At 38.5% G+C, this 20,135-nt stretch overlaps 1 protein-coding gene across 1 annotated transcript in view; it reads left to right on the top strand.

The window, feature by feature from the left end:
* Positions 1–20,135, top strand: part of DNAH6 (dynein axonemal heavy chain 6) — a 233,739-nt gene that overhangs the window by 108,085 nt on the left and 105,519 nt on the right. The window contains exons 41-46 of the mRNA XM_025050893.1: positions 2,228–2,359; positions 6,751–6,922; positions 10,303–10,449; positions 10,992–11,065; positions 12,770–12,924; positions 16,690–16,921. Of these exons, the coding sequence (XP_024906661.1) occupies positions 2,228–2,359; positions 6,751–6,922; positions 10,303–10,449; positions 10,992–11,065; positions 12,770–12,924; positions 16,690–16,921 (912 nt within the window). The remainder of the gene's footprint in view (positions 1–2,227; positions 2,360–6,750; positions 6,923–10,302; positions 10,450–10,991; positions 11,066–12,769; positions 12,925–16,689; positions 16,922–20,135) is intronic.

Raw genomic sequence — 20,135 nt, forward strand, 5'->3', positions numbered from 1 at the left:
TACTATTACAAAGATGTAAAGGATAATTTTATATATATATATATGTCCATTTTCTTCTGTGCGTGCCTCATCTCCATTTCTCTTTGTGAATTTGGATCTTTGATTCCTCCTCTTTTCAGTCATTGTTATCTCAATTTGTCCCTATGTATGCTGAACGTTCCATTACTATCTTGTTATAGCAAATCTCTTCTTATTTTAAGCTTATAATGCCCTGTTCGTAGTAAGAGTTGCACTCCTCTGCTTTTATCAGCCTGCTAGTCACCTTACTCCTAATTATGCTTTTTTGTTGTTGTCATTTTGTTTTAAGCGAGCTCACCTGTTTCAGAATTTCCTGTAATGCAGGCCTCATAGTGGTGAATTCTCTCAATTTTTGCATGTCTGGAAAGGTCTTAATTTCTCCTTCATATCTAAAGGAGAGCTTAGGTGGATACATTATTCTTGGCTGGTAGTTCCTTTTATTTCATAGTTTGAATATATGATTCCACTCCTTTCTGGCTTGTAAGGTTTGTGCTGAGAAGTCCAATGATAATCTAATGAGTTTTCCTTTATACATTACTGTCTTCTTTTCTCTGGCCGCCCTGAGAATTCTTTGTCGTTGCTTTTTGACAATTTTAATAAAATGTGTCTTGGTGAAGGCCTTTTATGTGTTGAGATAATTGGATATTCTGTTGAAATCTTGAATTCCAAGCTCTTGCTCATTTCTTAGATTTGGGAAATTCTCGTCCACTGTTTGTGTGAAAATGCTTTCTAATCCCTTCTCCTTTTCCTCTCCTTCGAGAATTCCCATTATTCTTTTGTTTCCTCCTCTGATGGTATCAGCTAGTTCTTGTATTTCTCTTTCGTTATTTTTCATTCTTTGATTTCTCTCTTCTTCTTTCTGATTTATTTCCAGATTTCTGTCTTCAATATCACTGATCCTTTTCTCCATTTGGTCGACTCTATTTCCCAAGCTTTTTATTTCATTTTTCAGCTCTTGCAGTGTGCTTTTTATCTCCAGAATGTCTATCAGTTCTTTTTGAGGGTTTCAATCTCCTTGCTAAAAAACTCATTCTGCACACCTAGTTGTTTTTTCAATTCCTAAAATTGTTAATATGATTCGTTTTGGATCTCATTGAGTTTTTTCAGAAATACCATCCTGAATTCTCTGTTATTTAAGTATCATATTTCTATGCCCGTAAGCTTTTTTTCTGGAGATTTTTCTCTTTCTTTCTGAGATGCCTTGTCACTTTGGTTGTTCATGGTGGTTAATGGGCTATTTCTCTGCCCGGGCATTAATGGAAGTGTGTTCTGCTGGGTTTTTTTTTTTTTGGGGGGGGGGGTTGGTTGGTTTTTTTTCAGAAAGAAGATTTATTATATAATGGTCCCTAGCCTGTTGCAAATAAGGTGTTTTTCTTTTGGTTTTCAGTAGGTGGCGTCTAAGCCTCTTGAATCTCTGCTTTACATAAAGCATTAATAATGTCTTTTTTTCCCCTTACAGATGTTTAATCATGCTCACTCAATCTCGGCTCAGTTTTGCCTCTGAGGCTGGTAAAAATCAACTGTTGTTTCTCTGCCATCCCCACTTTTCTGCCATCCCTGTTTCTCTGCCTTCTGCCCTGATGATTGGGCACTGCTGCTGGCTGGGTGGATCTCACAGCTCTCTCAGGCAGGGCTATTCAAGGAACTTGCCACTCCTTCTCTCCTCCTTCTCCTCCTACAGGGAGCTCCAGCTTCGAGAGGCAGCTTCTTTGTTTCTCTCAGTCCACCACCCGACATCTGGGTTTCTGACCGGTGGTAGTTCTTATGCGCATATCCCATGCTCAGACGTGCTGGTGTGCAGTTTGGGTGTTTTTTGTTGAGTTTTAGGTGTTCAGCTTATTGTTGTTTCAAGGGGAAAGATCTGGGAACATCTCTCACGCTGCCATATTTAAACCATTTTTCAAATTCTTACAATTTTTTAAGATTAAATTTTTATGTAGAAGTATTTACATAAGGCAGATGAGTTAGCTGAGGGACCTTGAGCAACTTAACCATCCAGGGCCTTGATTTTTTTTTCACCTGCAAAATGGGGGTAAATATAGTGATCTCCTGGAGTTGTCATGAAGGTTGAGTCATAAAACGTAGGAAAACATAATACAATGCTGGCAAAGGGTAGGTCTTCAAAAACTGTTGGTTCTGAGCCCTGATTGGGATAGACAGCTCTCATCTCTCTTTGCTGAGTAACCCTAGTGGATTTCTTCCCCGACAGGATGTAACGATTGTATCAGCGTGTGCACCTCCAGGCGGTGGCCGCAACCCTGTGACTCCCCGCTTCATCCGACACTTCAGCATGCTGTGTCTCCCAATGCCCTCGGAGCACAGTTTGAAACAAATTTTTCAGGTAAGTGTGGATTTAAACTTAGGCAAAATTAAAAAAGAAAACATATTTGTTCCAGGATCCCCACAATCAAACAGTCTGTTGGTTTTTTTAGAGAGCCCATCTGTCTCTGTCCTCAGCAGAAACCAGGTAAACACAGGGCATCTGGGTGGTAACTGATAGGCATTTACATCACGGCCTTCTGTGTTTGTGGTCTCAGAGATAGTTTCACTGCCTTCTCTGTTAGTGGTCTCAGAGAGAGTTTTAGGAATGCAGAAAGATTATCAAAACACTTTTAAGAAAGGCAGTACCCTGGGCCCTTGTCCCACTATACACACAATTCTCAGCAGATCTCATCCACTGCCCAGCCCCCACCTCTGTGCTCATCTGACCACCAGGTCTATGCGTCCACATGCCTACCACCTGCCCCCCGGTACCCACTCCACAAGCTCAAGTTCAACACAATTCAGAATTCATCACCTCCACTGCTACTATTTCATTCGATAGAAACAACCACCCATTTCTCCTACCTCTATAAATTTCCCTAAGGGCCATTTTCTCATTCTTTAATGGGGAGAAGATCCATGCCTGCCCTGTAAGTGCTCAGTGGAAGCGTTCAATCAATGTTAGGCATTCTTTCTAATAGAATGATGAGAGAATGAAGCAGTGTTACTAGAGCAAGCATGCCATAATCAACCAGCAAAGATTGCTTAGAGGATATAGACGGTGAGCTGAGTCCTAGAGGATGGGAATGGACAGGGACGGACAGATCCTGGGGACAGAAAGTACGTGGGTGACTACAGTCACAGAGGCAGGAAATGGTGAAATTGGCATATAGGTAGAATGAAGCAGACAGACAGGTAACTGGTCCGGAGAAGCTGACTTTGGTGGTAATCACCTAGGAGCCAAAGAGGGCCATGGTGCAGGCATAAGTGAGCCTCTGCGTTTACATCAGGGGCCTCTCCTGCTAATGGGCTCCTTAGAGGAGAGAAAGGAGCAGAGCCAGCATGTGGCAAGTGATATTCATATTAAAGTAGCTTATATCCATGGGAAATTTTTAATAAATTTAAAGTAGTTCCAATAAGTTGTTTAGGAGCTAATCCCAAAATAATGTGTAAAAATTTCCACAGTTTGAAAAACTTTCAAAGCATACTTTAGAATATGAAAGGATGGGAGCTCATCTTCTATGAGTAAGCACCAGTTATAGAACAAGACATAAAATGGATAATGGGGAGACCAATACAAGTATTAGAAGACTTTTTTGAAGTCCTATCTTTTTTGGAGAACCTTTATGTGTATATTTTGGAGTTTGAAATGAGTGATTCCCACCCATGCTCTCCTAACACACTTCGTGATGTGATCAGTGGCAAGGGGTGTCCCAAGTAACTTATGCCTGATGATAAAGTGCTGAATTTGCAAAATATTTCATATGTTAATAAGTTAAATCAAATTCAAGGTTATTTCAACAAAAATTTCATTGTTAATCATTCTAAAATGCTTAACTGGGTAGAAGGAAAAAGTAGAATCTGGGATCCTGGAAAAGAAATTGTCCCCAATCTCAGCCTCCTCCCTCTCTGCCTGTGGGATTGTCATGTCCAAAGGAATGTGTCACTCACAGGAATATCATCTAGCAAGCATGTCACAGCTGAAAACAGGCAGAAACTGCTTCTTCCCACTGCAACACAGAGGCTTATATTTAAAACTCGCACTAGTTGTGGGTGACAATGGAAATGAACTACAGCAAAGCCGAGAGATCCGGGGGCCACTGGGTTGCATTGGATTCAGGTGGGGAAGCATGTTTTCATTATCAGGACAGGATATTTAACATGTACAAGAAAAGGACTTGCTCGATCCATGGATTCCAAACTACATTTTAAATCACAGCTCATCCAAGCAGAGCTCACCAGGTGTTCATTGCCAGCCTTCTCTGCCCTTTGTCATTGTGTGGATGAGAAAGAACTGGGGGAATAACCAAGAATCGAAGAAAAGGAAAATCAACAAGTTAAAGTAAATATGTTGTTAACAACATATACAAATTGATTTTTTTGCTATATAAAAGAAGCCTAGATGTCTAAAAAGTGTACGTATACAATATGTTTATGGTATATATATATATAATGTTTTTAATCATATATTAGTTCTAAAACTATCAGTAATAGCACTATATTTTATTTGACAGTCTGTTGCAAGATAAACAGCACAGATGTGCAGGGAACACACCACTAATTATGGTTTACCGTTTGCACAGATTTGGATTATGTATGGTTCTGAGTGATTCAAACCACACTCCGCACACATCTTAGTGTTTACTTACCGGAAATTTGTATGCCAAAAATATGCATCACAATGCACTCTAATAGGAAACTAAACTACACAAAACAAACTAAATTGCTAATATTTTCACTAAGCTAGATGTAATCATTAATTATAAAGCTATAACAGCTGTAATTTAAAACTGTGATCAATTCTATAAAATACTAATAATGTCCTCATGCCAAAGCATCCTTCCCAAAAATTCTGGGAATTCTGGCTCTATCTCATATGTATATTCTTAAGAGAACCTTTCTGAAGTTGCCAGACCTTTGAACAAAATGATAAGCTATGGTCCTCAGCAAACTCTACCATGACATGCTCATTGTAACTTATGAATATCAGTTGAGTAATTCTTAATTCATTCCTTAAAGGAGTATTTACTGAGCACCTACTGTGTGCCAGACATTGGCATATCATCTTAAACAAAACAGATTTCATTTTTGTCCTCATGGAGCTTCCACCATGGAGAAAGATAATTAACAGATGAATGAATTAATATATAATATAATAGTTATGTATAAATAAAACTTGATATATGTATATTAACATATAACATGCATATTATATATTAGTTACATATAACTGTATTTTTGTGATACAGAATAACAAACTAGACTTTTTCATGTATAATGTATATATGCTATATATAATAAATGTTTTATTTTATGTATGTTGGAATGGTCCTACTCAAAATGTGGGCCATGTGGGGAATGTTAAACTCATGTTAGGGGCCCCAGGAGGCCAGTTACCTCAAAAAGATAGCTAGTCCTTGTAAGCTGCTAAAGCTAATGTCAAATGGGGCTCACTGAAAACAAATACTTTATTTTTTTTTCAAAGTATCTCATATATGAGCCCCAAATCTAAAGTCACAAGGACTGATTTGCAAGCATTAATATGTATTCTGGTGGCTTCTCCCTTGAGTGACTCCAAGGTAAATAGTGAGAGGAATTTATCTGTTCAAAAATCTATAATGATTTTCCCAAACAACTGGAGATAGGGGGCTAGCTAATAAATATGCACTTTCAGATTTTGACAAGTTATATATGAGAAGGTCAGAGAGCCGTAAGAGACTGATTGGGGAGGAGGAGCTTACTTTAAATGGGGCAGTCAAGGAAGGCCTCTCCGAAGAGATGACATGTAACCTGAAACATGAAGAATGAGAAAGTCCCTCCCAAGCTGACAGCTATGTAGAGGTGGAACTGGGAGGGGAAACCATGTGCAGGGACCCTGGTGGAGGAGACAGCGTGGGTGGTAAGGCCAGCGTGGCTGGACACAGTGAATAATGGGGAGAAGAGGGTAGAGTGAGGATGCTGGGCAGAGGCACAGCATGGACTGACAGTGGGGCGCAGTGCCTGGTTTGCATGGTTAAAGATAACAGAAGGGAGACAAGAGTGGAAATAAAGAGGCCAGTGGGAGGCAGAGGGAGTGAAGAAGCCCAGATTGATCATGGTTTTCAATTACTGCTGTTATAGATTTATAATTAAGAATTATATCTAATTTAGTGACAATATTATTCAGGGTTGGAATGAAGTAATGTCAGGGGAAACAGATTCAAGAAATGTGTTCAAAATTGATTGTCGGACAGAATGGCAGGTGTCAAAAGAGACTTCCAAGTTCCTAATCTGAGCAGAGGGTGGGGCCATATACTAAGATGGGGAAGCTGAAGGGTGAGGAGTCTGTAGTTATGAATAAGTTGTACTTTAAATATACAAGAAGAAGAAAGTTTATGGACTTGTTGGTCATTGGCCCATAAAAATCAGAGAGGACTTCAGTTTCCATGAAGTCTGGGTACTCTGTGAAGACTCTTGACCCACAGTGAGCAGCAGTCTAAATTACTGGAGAGTAAGTTTATTCTAGTTTGTTGGTCAGATATGAATGCTGCTCACACATCACCAGACAATCACAGAAGACAGGAATGAGCCCATTCTTGAGAATCTATTCTTAAATGAATGGAAGAGTTTAACACCCAGATGTCCTTACATTGGAATTTGGCCTCCTAGTTATTATTAGAAAAAGTAGCATCAAATCTGGAACATTTGAAAGATAAGTTGTTGGTGGGGGAAAAAAAATCTAACCCTTTTTTACTATGTTTCTGGTTTTAGGCCATCCTAAATGGCTTCCTGAATGACTTCCCACCAGCTGTCAAGCAAACTGCGTCCAACATTGTTGAAGCTTCAGTTGAGATTTACCGTAGAATGAGTGTCGATCTTCTGCCAACACCAGCCAAGTCCCATTACGTCTTTAACTTGAGGGATTTATCCAAATGTGTGCAAGGTAGTGTATGAACCCCTCATTCTCTAACCTTCACCCTACCTTCATTTCCATTCACCTCAAATCCCTCAGTAGAATTGTATATACACAGGTGTCTGGAAATCTCATTACATGTCCTTATTCAAGTCACTGTCTAGCTGCCACTCCAGGCTGTTTCACAGCTACCCTCAAACCGACAACATCCCCTCCCATTTCTCACTCCCAGTGGATGACCTGTCTTTTTATTTTACTGAAAAAAATAGAAGCTGTCACACCAAAACTGCCTTATCTTCCAGCTCTCTCAGACAACCTGCATCCTGCTTCCCTCCTACTGCAGTCTCTTCTTCTGTCAGTATGCCCTCTGGACTCGCACTGAGTCCCAGCCCCTCCTACCTAGTCAGAGATTTTGCTACTATAATTCCTGCTATCGTCAATGCTTCCTCTTCTATTAGATCACTCCTAACAGCATGAAAACCTACTACAATTCCTCCCATCTTAAAAAATAATGCTCTTTAGACCCCATATCCCCTGCATTTTCTCTGCTCTTTTTAAAAAGACCCTTTAAAGAATGGTCTCATCACCTTACTTTTTCCAGTTCTCTCTTTAATATATTCCAATTAAGCTTTTATACTTGACAATGCACTAAGCTATTCCTCCCCACCTCTCTATCATGCCAAATCCATTGGTCAGTTCTCAGTCTGGACCTTTGCCTCTCAGCAGTGTGAGGCACAACACCCTGGCCCTCTCTCTTGAACCCCTTCTCTCTGATCTGCCAGGGCACGCACTCTCTTGGGTCCCCTCCTCTCTCACTGGCTGCCGCTGCTCAGTCTGTTTGGATAGGTGATGCTCTTCTTCCCTACCTCTAAATGTTAGGGTGCCCCTAGGGTCTGTCTCAGTCCTCTTTTTTATCTAGTCATACTCCCTAGGTTATCTCAGTCGATTCCATGATGTTAAATACATCTATTCAGAAATGACACTTGAATGTCTTCCTCCAGCTTCCCCTCTCCTCTAAGTGTCTGATTTGTGTATCCAACTCCCCTCTCAGAGACCTCACTTAGATATCCAGTTGTAGTCCTTAAACTTGGCATATCTGAATTCTCGCTTTATGCTCCTCCAAGCCATGTGTACCCTGACCCAGGTAAGGGGACTACCATTAGTTGCTCTGGCCATGAGCCCTGGAGCATCCTTGATTATTCTCATTTCTTGATGATTTCTATCCAATCCATCAACAACCTTGATGGATTTACCTTCAGAATATATCCCAAATCTAACCATTGCTCACCACTCCATTCTCGACCACTCTAGCCCAAACTACTGTCATGTTTCACCAAGGAATTCTAATAGTAAGAGCTTCCTCTCTATCTCTGGTCTCCTGCTTCCAGGCTGCCTACTTACCTAATCATAAAGCCAGCTCTGCCCTCTGCACGGCAGCCAGAGGTATCCCCGGTTCAGACACTACCGAAGCTGCTTCCCTACCACCTGTCTTGGGACTGAGGCTCTGTGAGATCAGGACCCAGCCGCTTATCCTGCCTTTGTTATCTACCACTTTCCTCCCCACCACTGCTGCCCCCTTGCTGCCCCCGAAATAGGGCATCCCCAGTGCCTAGAATCATGCCTCACACTGAATGAACAAATGAATGAATGTCATAGAATGTCAGACCTAAAAGAAACCTTTTAAATTCTTACACTAAGTTCTCACATTATTTTGTACACAAGGACACCAACTCTTAGTTGCTCAGTGATCTGCTCTGTTCCCATCCAGTGCTGACTCCCTGCCTAGTTTTCTTGGTTCTAAACCACTCTTAGTATTTTATTCTCAACAAAAGATTCACACAAACTAAAGTATTTAAGTATGTTTTAGATATCTATGAAGTAAAGTAGTGAAAACTATTGAGCACTTCCAAATAAAGCAATGACTGAGCTCTCTGAAATCCAGCTCCCTTTTCTGTTCTCATCAAAATCTAAGTCCTTAGCAAACACAGATGAGACCTGCAGTATATTAACAAGGCAGGGAATGAACTAGGAGATAAGACTGTTGATAGGAGCTGAGGCTTGGCTTAAGAACCCTGACCCTCCTTAAATTGCCCGTCCCTGATGCTCGGTTCTCACAATTCTCACCACAGGTCCCTTATGTTTCCAAACTCAACTCTATGGCTCGGCAACTCTCTTTTCCTTCTCCTGTCCTATAGCCAGCCTTTCTCCTTCAAGAGCCTGGAGACTCTTGAAGCTGGAACACCATCCTTGCCACAGGATGACACAATAACTTTTATTCTTCCTCCAGTAAAATTTTACTCTCCCATATTAGCAGCTTAGACACGGGATTCATGAACTCATTTTTCCTTAGTGAACTGCTTCGGACTCATTTCCTGGTCCTCAGACACTGTCTAATCCAGTCATCTATTTATCATCCTTCCTCCACCGTCTTTCTATTCGTACTTATTAGATAATTTCTGAGCCTCCAAATTCAGGATACATTTTATCTCCAACAATGATGCATTATAAAGTATCTAGAAAATTCCAATGTTTGAATATTTCCCCTTGTCTCCACATTTTATTAAAATGTCATGGAAATGCTTTTATTTCTACAAATATTAGCTGAAAACAATTAAATCTTTAAGCATTTCAAAAAAATATGTCACACACACACACACAAAGCGAGCTGCAAAAATAAAAAATGTAACATTATTATCTATAGAAATCCCCTATTATGCCAAAGCAGCATGAAGCACCTACATGGATGCAGTGCACCCTGTCTGTTCTGTGTACTTGTATGTGTAGAAGAGATTCTCCCATCACCCTCTGCATGCTCTGTGGAGTCCCATGTGAAGGGTCCGCATGGAGAATGAGCACTTCCTGGACTGCTATGCATCATTGCTTTTGCTGTAACTTGAAATTATTAGAACTGTGTTTGCAATTACAATTTATATTAATACAAAGAGTACTCAGGATCATTTGAGTAGAAGCCAGAAGGACCAGGGACATTTTGATGAGGAACAAGCATTGGGGAAGATAAGAGAGCAAACTGATGTTTTGAAAACTGTGTAAAGGTCGGATGAGGAGAATTGGTAGATGAAAATATATAAAAGAGGACACTCCTCACATAACATACTGCAAGGTAATGTAAAAAGAGATGAACATTGCTTACACTGTGAAGTCTGACCACTTCATATGTTCAGTTAAAGAAACACCACAAAACAAGAAAAGATATTTTGTCAGATAATGTGTCCCTGTTTGGCTTTCAAAGAAGGGGTCACTTTTGTTATATGTATATATCCACTGGGGAAGCACCCACTTCTGGTAGTGTGGAGATAAAGTTGGACTTAAGGAACTGCTGATTAATTTAACTAATACTATGTATTCCACGAATGTAGAATTTTTCTTTTATTTTTCTTTTTTTAAAACAGGTATCCTCCAATGTGATCCAGGAACAATAAGAGAACAAATACAGATATTTAGACTCTTTTGCCATGAATGTCAAAGAGTTTTCCATGATCGTCTGATTAACAATGAAGATAAGCACTATTTCCATGCTATTTTGACAGAAATGGCCAGTACATATCAATCTTTATTTAGCTGCTCTTTTTTTTAGTAGAAAAGCAATTTGGTTTCTATAAAGGAAAATTAAAATGAACTTATATAGAGTGTAAAACAAAATGAATTTCAGCCATTCATGAGTAAAAGTTTTTACATCAACTCAAACATATAAAAATATATAAATATTATAAAAATCGTTTCTTGAAATTCAAGAGTTGTTAATATTTCAAATTCAGTATAAAATTTTAATTAGAGGAGGGAAAGTAGGGGGAACAGCATTTTGTTTGATAAGCCAGGACATTTCTAAAGTACTTCTTAATTATTTAATATGTATTCAATATCTATTTCTTAATAAAATTAATATTAAACATTCTTAATCTTAAATCTGGAAGGTTATCAACCAAATTCAAGTTGTGTAGTGTTAACATGGCTTTCTCTCAGCTTCATTTATACTAACTAAGGCTTCTAAGTAATAGCTGATAGTATTCTGAATATTTATTATTAAAATATTTCATTCAATCTTATCATTATATTAAAATTGGCTTTGTTTTTTGTCTAGACAAACATTTTGGGATTGCAATTGACCTGGAATATTTTTTGAGTAAGCCCATCATATTTGGAGATTTCATTAAGGCAAGTATGTTGTGATGACTTGACTACATTTGAAGATTATAATTATATGAATATAATAACTATAAACTTTATAATATGAAGATTATAAAGTTCAGGTTTATATTCTACAAGAAACTTGTACCTGTAAAAATTAAAGACCTAGATGACAGGTCAGCAAACTTTGACCCTCAGGCCAAATCTGCCCACTGCCCATTTTTGTAAATAAAGTTCTGTAGGAACATAGCTATACTCAATCAATTTGACTGTGTATAATTTATGTGTTTGCTTTTACATTAGAAGGCAGAGTAGAGTAGCAGTAACAGAGCCTATATTGCCTAAAATATTTATAACCTGGCCCGTTAGAGAAAAATATTGCTAACTCCTGATCTAGTTACATTCATTTTGTTAAGAGTTTGAATCGGAAACACATCAGGTATTCAATTTGTAAGGAGATTTAGTCTCTTAACTCAGAACTGAACTTCCCCTTACCATACCATTTGTACCTGTGCAGCTTCTGCTCAAATGCTCCCAGTTATGAGAAGCGCATTAGTTAGCAATGCTGCCCTCTCATTTCAGGGTATCTCTAATTAGTAATAAAATTTTCCTCGTATTAAGTTCCTCTAGTCTGCACCCCACCTCCAGTAACATCCGCACATGGGCCCTAATTTTACCCTCTAGACCTACCTAGAATAAGTCTTCCATCAAACAACCCTGCCTTTGTTGACAGACAGCCATATTGTTTTACAAGTTGACTTGTTTGGGTTCAGTGTTCCTAGTGTCTGCCAGAGGGAAGAGCCATATCTGTTTCGTTGGCCCTACATCCCTGGCTTCTTGCACAGAGCTGGGTATATAGCATGCTCTCAGTCAATGCTAGTTAAACAAATGAATAAACTTATCTTTATGTATGCAATACCTCGGCACTCTGGTGACTCCTATCAAATTAAAAAATAATAATTTATTTGTATGAAATATATCTATTTAAATGTATTATCAAACACAAAGTCCAAAAATCATTTTCAGGTGGTGATTATATTTTCTGTGTGGTTCCAGTAACGTTATTATCAAATGGGGGAATAAAGCAAAGGAAAAAATCAGTTGGGCTCTTCTTGCATTGCCTGCATGTATTTTAGTCAAAGGTTCCAAATGAAAATGTCCCCAGGGAAGTTGCTACAGCAAAGAAAAGACATCATAATTAGGTTCAAACAAGACCTCAATTCCCTGTAGTTTACACCTATAAACCCCAATTCCCTATAGTTTTTATTCTCAAAGATTTATTTAATTAGATGATGACTGTGTAAAAATGACACATAGTTCTGGCATGATTTTTTTATAACCATGACAATCTGCCATACACAATTTTCAACCCATTTAGCTTTTCTGATGTCAACAGCCTAAGAGCAAAATTATGAAACCAGAGTAAGGTATAGTGAGAAAAATTTAAAACTTATTTCTGAGCTCCTGTGTGAATTTTATTGCAAATAAAACTGAAATTCCAATGTACCACTTGAAGAAGTTAAATGAGATGGATTTTCAGTTAGCCACAAAAATCTCAGTTTCTTTAGTGCTGTTAACTTGATTTGAAAGCCCTCCTAGCATATATATATAAGCAAATAATTAAATAGTAGCATAAATAAAACAATCTTCCCTCCTAAGGTCATGTATGTTATATACATTTCTATATCAGAACTGATCCAAATGTTTCTTCTCTTATAAATCATCTTATAGTTTGGAGCAGATAAAAGTGATCGGATTTATGATGACATGCCCGATATAGAGAAAATCTCAAATGTACTACAAGACTATCTTGATGATTATAACCTTACAAACCCCAAAGAAGTAAAGTTGGTGTTCTTCCAGGACGCTATAGAACATGTTTCAAGGTATAGTTTTATAAGGTACTCAATAATACATTGAACTAATTTGTTTTATATTAAAAGGTTAAGGATTGAAAAACTCTTTTAAAAAGTTGCTAGATGGATGAAGTTCTTACGATAATGTAAGTTATTTTTTATATATATTTTGAATATGTATACACTAACTTTCTTTGGACTCTCGGGGGTTATTATTTTTGCTAAGCCTTAATAGATTGTTTTTGTTTGTTCTAAACATCCTGGGTCATTACAAAAAAAGGATCTAAGGTGTTCACAGAGATACATGTACAGCATAACAAGGCTGATTATAACAAGCTTGCCTAAAGAAAGAGGAGATTCAAGATTATAGCAAAACAAGTTGAAGCAAGTATCATAGATTCCATCTGCTTACGAGTCTCACTCTTACCCGTTGCAAATATCCTTGAGGGACATCCTTGTCACCTAGATAACCAGCCTGAGAGTCTGCAGTCCTTGGAGCACACACCACTATTTGAAGTGGACTGTGTCCTGTTAGACAATTCCATGTCAAAATGACCCTTCGAGCATAAGTCAAAATCTTTTCCTTGTGACCTCTAATACCAGTTCCACCCCATGGAGCACTAATAATAATGGCAATCAGTGTGAATATAAAACTATGATATGGAATATCTTATTTAACTGTCACAACACCTCTGTATGGCTCAATAGCATAATCTACTAATAAATCTCAGACAATGTTCCGTGGCCTGTTGCTATATATTAAGCCTGTAATACATAGTGGCTTCATTTTTTCATTACCTCTCATGACTCTCTGTGGTTCTCTCCTGAGGTCTCTCACACAGTTGCGGTCAGGTAGCACCTGGAGCATCTCTGCCTCCATGTGGACTCTGCATATCTCTCCAACATGGCAGCATGAGCTTGTCCAAGCTTCTGACATGCTGGCTCAGGGCTCCAAAGGTTTGTGCCCTGAGAAAGAAAGCCAGGAAGAAGTCAAATGGCCTTCCATGACTTAGCCTGGGAAGTCACATTGCATCACTTCTACCATACTCTGTCAGTCAGTGAAGTCCTACACACTCACCCAGTTTCACAAGGAAAGGTTAGAGACTTTATCCTCTTGATAGAATCAAAGAGCAAGTAGGACCAGAAACACTGTTGCAGCCATATTTGGACAATACCGTGTGCCACAGAGAGACTAGGTAGATTGTCCAAAGTCTTCTAACTAACAAGTGGCAGGCTAGGGATCACCCTCCATTTAAGAATCTTCCAAAGTTATATTTTCTCTACTATGGTAGGAGGAGATGACTCTTCTAAGTTGTGGCTTATATTTTAACAAGAGATCTATCTATTCTACCATCCTTGCAGTGTGGCAACTTTGGGAGCATGTAATGGGTAAACTGCCTTGTATAGACTGCCCTTTAAAAGCACAGGCCTTAAATTAAAAAAATAATAACAAAAAAATAAAAAAATAAAAATTGCTCAGTTGGGAAATCTTTTATCCAGTAACACTCTGGAAAAAAATCTAAATCGTCAAGAAATAAAAATGGTATATCTGCTAAATTCTTGAATATTTAGTAACTGCCTCATAACTCATGTCCATAATGAGCCCTTTCTATTGATGTATTTACTAACATGAGAATGTCCACAGTGCATTATTTAGCAAAGCAATCATGTAGAGTTTAATTCCATTTTGTAAACACACACATATAACTCAACAGACATAAATTCACTTAACAAAGATGTATGACGCTCCTACTATGTGCTATATGCATGGTTCCAATAGAAAGCAGGACAACCTCCAGGCCCTCATGATGGAGCTTACATGTGATGAAGCTTACAAGCAGTCAAAAGAAGGTTCTCGGCTCCTTTCCCTCGTATCTTTTGTCAAATCCTCCCCTAAAGATTTTTCTCCTATTAGTTACAATGACTATGTTTTACTTTCATCATTAAAAAAATAATAAAGCCATTCTCCTTTTCAAATATTCAAACCTTGTTTTCTCCAATTATCAGCATCATGAATAAAACTAGATGATAGATAGGTAGATGATGATAGATAGATAGATAGATAGATAGATAGATAGATAGATAGATAGATAGATTAGATGATTGGTAGAGGATAACTAGATAGCTAGATAGATAAATTTCCTGTTTGAAAGAGGGAGAGAGGGAGAAAGAGAGAAAGAGAAATTTAACCTGCTTTTACATTTCTCCAATGGTTTCCTCCTTTCTGATGACCCAATCTGACATTTTAGATAATGGTGATGATAATTTTTAAAAATTATTTTTACATTTGTATCTTCTTTTTAAGGATAATTTGTTGACATTCTTATTACCTTTTTTCAGCTTAACAATAGTATATGGACTTGAGTCTCATACATACTACTCACTTTTATACTGACATTCTTCCCCCCTTCCTGAGTTTTTTACATTTATGTATACTTTCTATATTGTCAAGGAATCTTTTAGGAAGGGTTGGCAGATGGCTTTCTCTCTGAGCAATAAAATGATAGTTTTCCTTCTGAAACCACTATCTTATGGAATGTTATTTGGTAAAATAGATGCCTTAGGCCAGCCTAAAGTTAGGTTTGTCCCTTTGGGAGTAATCGATTACATCTGCTTTTTAGATGTTCATGAACTTTTCAACTATGTCTAAAAGATAGATTTCCACTTCATATATGTTTACCTGTATGAAATAGATACATATATGCACACATACATATACGCATACATATGTATACCTACACACACATTTTATTTTTATTTCTATATCTCCTAGAAAATATTTAGTTTTACCTCTCATCTTTGTTTTTGTTTTTTTTTCTTGACCCTCAGTAATGTCTTCAGATCTGTGGGCTCAGCTCTGAGGGTTTTATCCAGTAACACTCTGGAAAAAAATCTAAATCATCAACAAATAAAAATGGTATATTTTCCATTATTTCAGTCACTGTTTTATCAGTTCTATCTCCTCTTGTCTCTCCTTCTACAATTCCCGTTGTGTGGCTTCTGGAATCCCATTTGTTTTTCCCAGATTTGTCCTCCTTATCGTCCATTGTCTCTCGGCATTTTAATATTATTATCCTTTTTCACTGAGTCCTAGGTAAGTTGAGTTTATCTTCTACTTCACTTATTCGATTTTCTTCAGTATCCTATTTGCGAGGTTCATCTTCCACTGAGGTTTTCAATTTGGTAGTCAGATTTTTCTATCTCCATTCGATTTTTCCCAAACTGATTTTTTTCCCTTTTTTTCTCTTTCTGCATGCTTACTTTAATATCATGATTACAGTGCTTTTCAAATTCTTGTTGTTAACATGAATAAGAAATTTTTTAAAATTTATTGATATCTTACAGTAAATCCATTTTAGATTTTTTCCATTAATCTCTCCTGAACTGCCATGTCTTTTCCTAGGTCCAATGCTTTTTCTGCTTGCTCATCCTTATAAATGGAGATCTGGACTTGCCAATATAATGACTAGCATAGTAGTGACCTAGGTCAGCCAGGGTTCCTGACAAAATCCTTCACACTTGAAGACAAGAAAAAAGATTTTACTTTACTCTAAATTTGCATGACCAAGTCGAACAACCTTCAGGAAAGGGTTATATATGAGGAGAGATGGATATAAGGAAAAGCCTAGAAGTACTTCCCTCCCAAACATGAAACTCAGACTATTCTTTCCTGTGGTCTTGTGCTCAGGGATGACACTCCACTGGCCACCAGCCTTCCATACTGGAGCAAGCCCTCTGAGCAGAAACCACATCTGTACACTTGAAATAAATCTTTCTCTGCTCTGCTTCCTGCAGAATTGCCCGCATGATTCGTCAGGAAAGAGGCAATGCCCTGCTCGTCGGAGTAGGAGGAACTGGCAAGCAGTCTCTTACAAGACTTGCAGCTCACATATGCGGTTACAGATGTTTACAGATTGAACTGAGTCGGGGATATAATTATGATACTTTTCATGAAGACCTAAGGAAGTTGTACAAACTGGCTGGTATAGACGACAAGAATATGGTTTTCCTCTTCACAGACACACAGGTACATATTTCAGTAACCAAAGTGTAAGAACAAGAAAAGTATGAGTGTTACAATCACGTCTGTGCTTTAATAGTTTGTATGACATAGTTCATGGTCTTGTCCATGCTAGTAACAGATTTCTTGGACCTTGTAAAAGACTTTTAAAACACATTTTATTTTACCAACTACTGTTTTCCCCTTTAAATTCTAAGTAAATAAATATGATCAAAGGTTAACGGGGTGAGAAAGGTTTTAACTTTTCTTTGAGGGAAGGATGAAGATAGCAGAAAGTAGTAAACAATTTCTGTAAGGTTAATATAAGAAAGTAATTCCTCCAGTAAAATCAATTAGGGAAGTTGGGTTTACTCAAGAAAAGGAAAAAATAACAGCTATGTTTTAGGATTAAATTAACTAAAATAAGATTTATAACTATATCTACAACAACCATTTTAACTGTTTTTCAATCTATTCTATAGTAGAGGATTTTCTATATTGACTACATTTGGGTATTTTAACATTAAGAAAAATAAACCTTCATAGAAATTAGCCAGAGTATAAAAATATCATAGATCTGATGCATAAATCTTTTAAAATTCATTTTACTGTTTAAAGTATACTATAAATGGGATAAGTATAATCACAAAATGTGGAAAATATTTTTAACATCTGTGACATACAACGAGTTTATATCTGAGTATGTAAATATTTTTTATAAATGAAAAAAGACCCATAGTCGAATGTGTGCCCACCACTGGCCCTGGTGAAAATCAATGCCTGCCCTGGCCCCTAGCCACAGAGACCAAGACAGACTGTGTTAGAAGGGTAAGAGGAGTGGCTAGCTGCATGCTGACCACATTGCCTCTCCCCCAGGCTAGTACAGCATAATATCAAGAGGTATCCCCTGGGCCTATAGTTCCTCCAGTGGGAAAAGAGAATCCAAGGTGGGCATCTAGATCACCTAGCATTGTGGGTTACTTCTTGGGAGTCTCACTCCAGTCTCATATCATGGGGATCATGCGCAATCTGTGGGGCTTAACCATTGGAAATGTAATAGGGGTGGGGGACTTGCAACAATCTCTGGGATCTTGGCAGACTGAGTTCCTGCCCTCAGTGCCCAAGTAGTAGTCTCAACCAGCAACTTTACTCATCTGCAGAGACGAGGTAGTGGCACAGTCTGTCCAGGAAACTCAGCAGGGCACAGGTGTCTGATTGGAGGTCCTCAAACAAAAAGTCTTTCTGCCCCTGAAGCTTGGTCTGCCCCTCTAACCTTGTCCAGGCAGGGGAATCATAGCCCTGCCCACTGCTGAGTATAAGTCCTATCTCTGCCCAATCTGAAAAGTCTGACTGGAAACTTGAAAATTTATGTATCCCAGAAATGCCTGAGTGAAGAATATAGCAGGCTGAGCTGATTGCCATAGAGCAAAGCTAGTGACACAGTTTAGCTAGGGAACTTGGGATGTGAATTAACTTGAGTCAAGACCACAAACAAAGAGTTCTTCTGGACTTGGATCCAGTTTTCCTGTCCTTTCCAGTCAGGAGAACTAATTCAAGCCCCATCGTCTACTTAGTGAAGCTCTCAGCCCCTCCCATCTAGAAACTCTGACCAGAAACACTTGGAGTCTTCTTAGAGCCTGCTCTCCCACCCTTTCCAGGCATAGGAGTTAATTTATAGCCCTACTCACTGATGACTATATCGTCAAGCCCTGCTCAACAAGAAATACTGTCCAGAACACTGGAAAGCTGCACAGTACAGCAACATAAACAGAGAGTCTGGCAGACACAGCCAGTCATCCACAGAGTGAAGCCAGTGGCCCTGTTCAGCCAGGAAACATGGAATAAAAAACCTAGGAATAAAACTAATGAAGCATGTGAAGGACCTATACACTAAAAACTATGACATTATTAAAAGAAATTGAAGAAGACACAAAGAAATGGAAAGATGTTCCATGTTCATGGATTGGAAAATCATCATGATTAAAAGAGCCATATTACCCAAAGCAATATACAGACTTAATGCAATCCCCATCAAAATCCCAATGGCATTTTTTAAGAAAATAAAACAAAAAATCATCATATTTATATGGAAGTACAAAAGACCCCGAATAGCCAAAGCAATCCTTAGAAAAAAGAACAAGGCTGAAGCTATCATACCGCCTGACTTCAAATTATACTATAAAGAGACAATAATCAGAACTACCTTATGACCCAGCAATCCCACTTCTGGGTATTTATTCAAAGAAATCTAAAACACTAATTTGAAAAGATATATGCATCCCTGAGTTCACATTAGTGCTATTTACAATAGCCAAGATATGGAAGCAACCTACATGCCCTTTTTAGATGATTGGATATAGAAGTTATGCTACATATATACAATTGAATCTCACTTGGTCATTAAAAAAAATGAAATCTTGAGTTTTGGGAAACATGGTGGAGTGAGAGACGTCCCCAGATCTCTCCCCTTGAAATAACAATAAGCTGAACATCTAAAACTCAACCAAAAAACACCAAAACTGCACACCAGCGTGTCTGAGCGTGGGATCTGCGCATAAGAGCTACCACAGCTCAGAACCCTGGGTGTCCGACAGTGGACTGGGAGAAATAAAGAAGCCACCTCTTGCAGCAGCTAGAGCTCCTGTAGGAGAAGGGAGAGGGGAGAAGGTCTGGTAACTTCCCTGAACAACCCTGCCTGGGAGAGTTGTGAGTTCCACACAGCAAGCAGCAGGGCCCAGTCATCAGGGCAGAAAGCAGAGAACTGGGACGGCAGAAAAACAACAGTTGATTTTTACCAGCCATGGTTGCAAAACAGGCTGAGCAGCAGCTCCCATTCCCCAACTCAGAGAGCCCCTCCCCGCATACCCTCCAAACCAAAACCGCGGAGCCCCAGGGGAATCTGAGCAAACATTACCAAAACTGTTGCTAACACTGACAGGGACTGAAACTGAGAGTAGCGAGTGTGATTAAGGAAATAAAAAGGCATTTTTAAGGTTTTATATAAAGCAGGGATCCAGGAGACTTAGACGCCATCTACTGGAAACCAAAAGAAAAGCGCCTTTTTTGCAGCAGGCTAATGAGAGAACTTTATATAATAAATTTTCTTTCTGGAAAAAAAAAAAAAAAAGATTTCCATTAATGACCAGGAGGAGAAATAGTGCATTAAACACCATGAACAACCAAAGTGACAAGGTATCTCAGAAAGAAAGAGAAAAATCTCCAGAAAATAAACTTACAGAAA

The sequence above is a fragment of the Pteropus alecto genome, unplaced genomic scaffold (genome assembly GCF_000325575.1).
Source record: "Pteropus alecto unplaced genomic scaffold, ASM32557v1 scaffold117, whole genome shotgun sequence".
Classification (NCBI taxonomy): domain Eukaryota; kingdom Metazoa; phylum Chordata; class Mammalia; order Chiroptera; family Pteropodidae; genus Pteropus; species Pteropus alecto.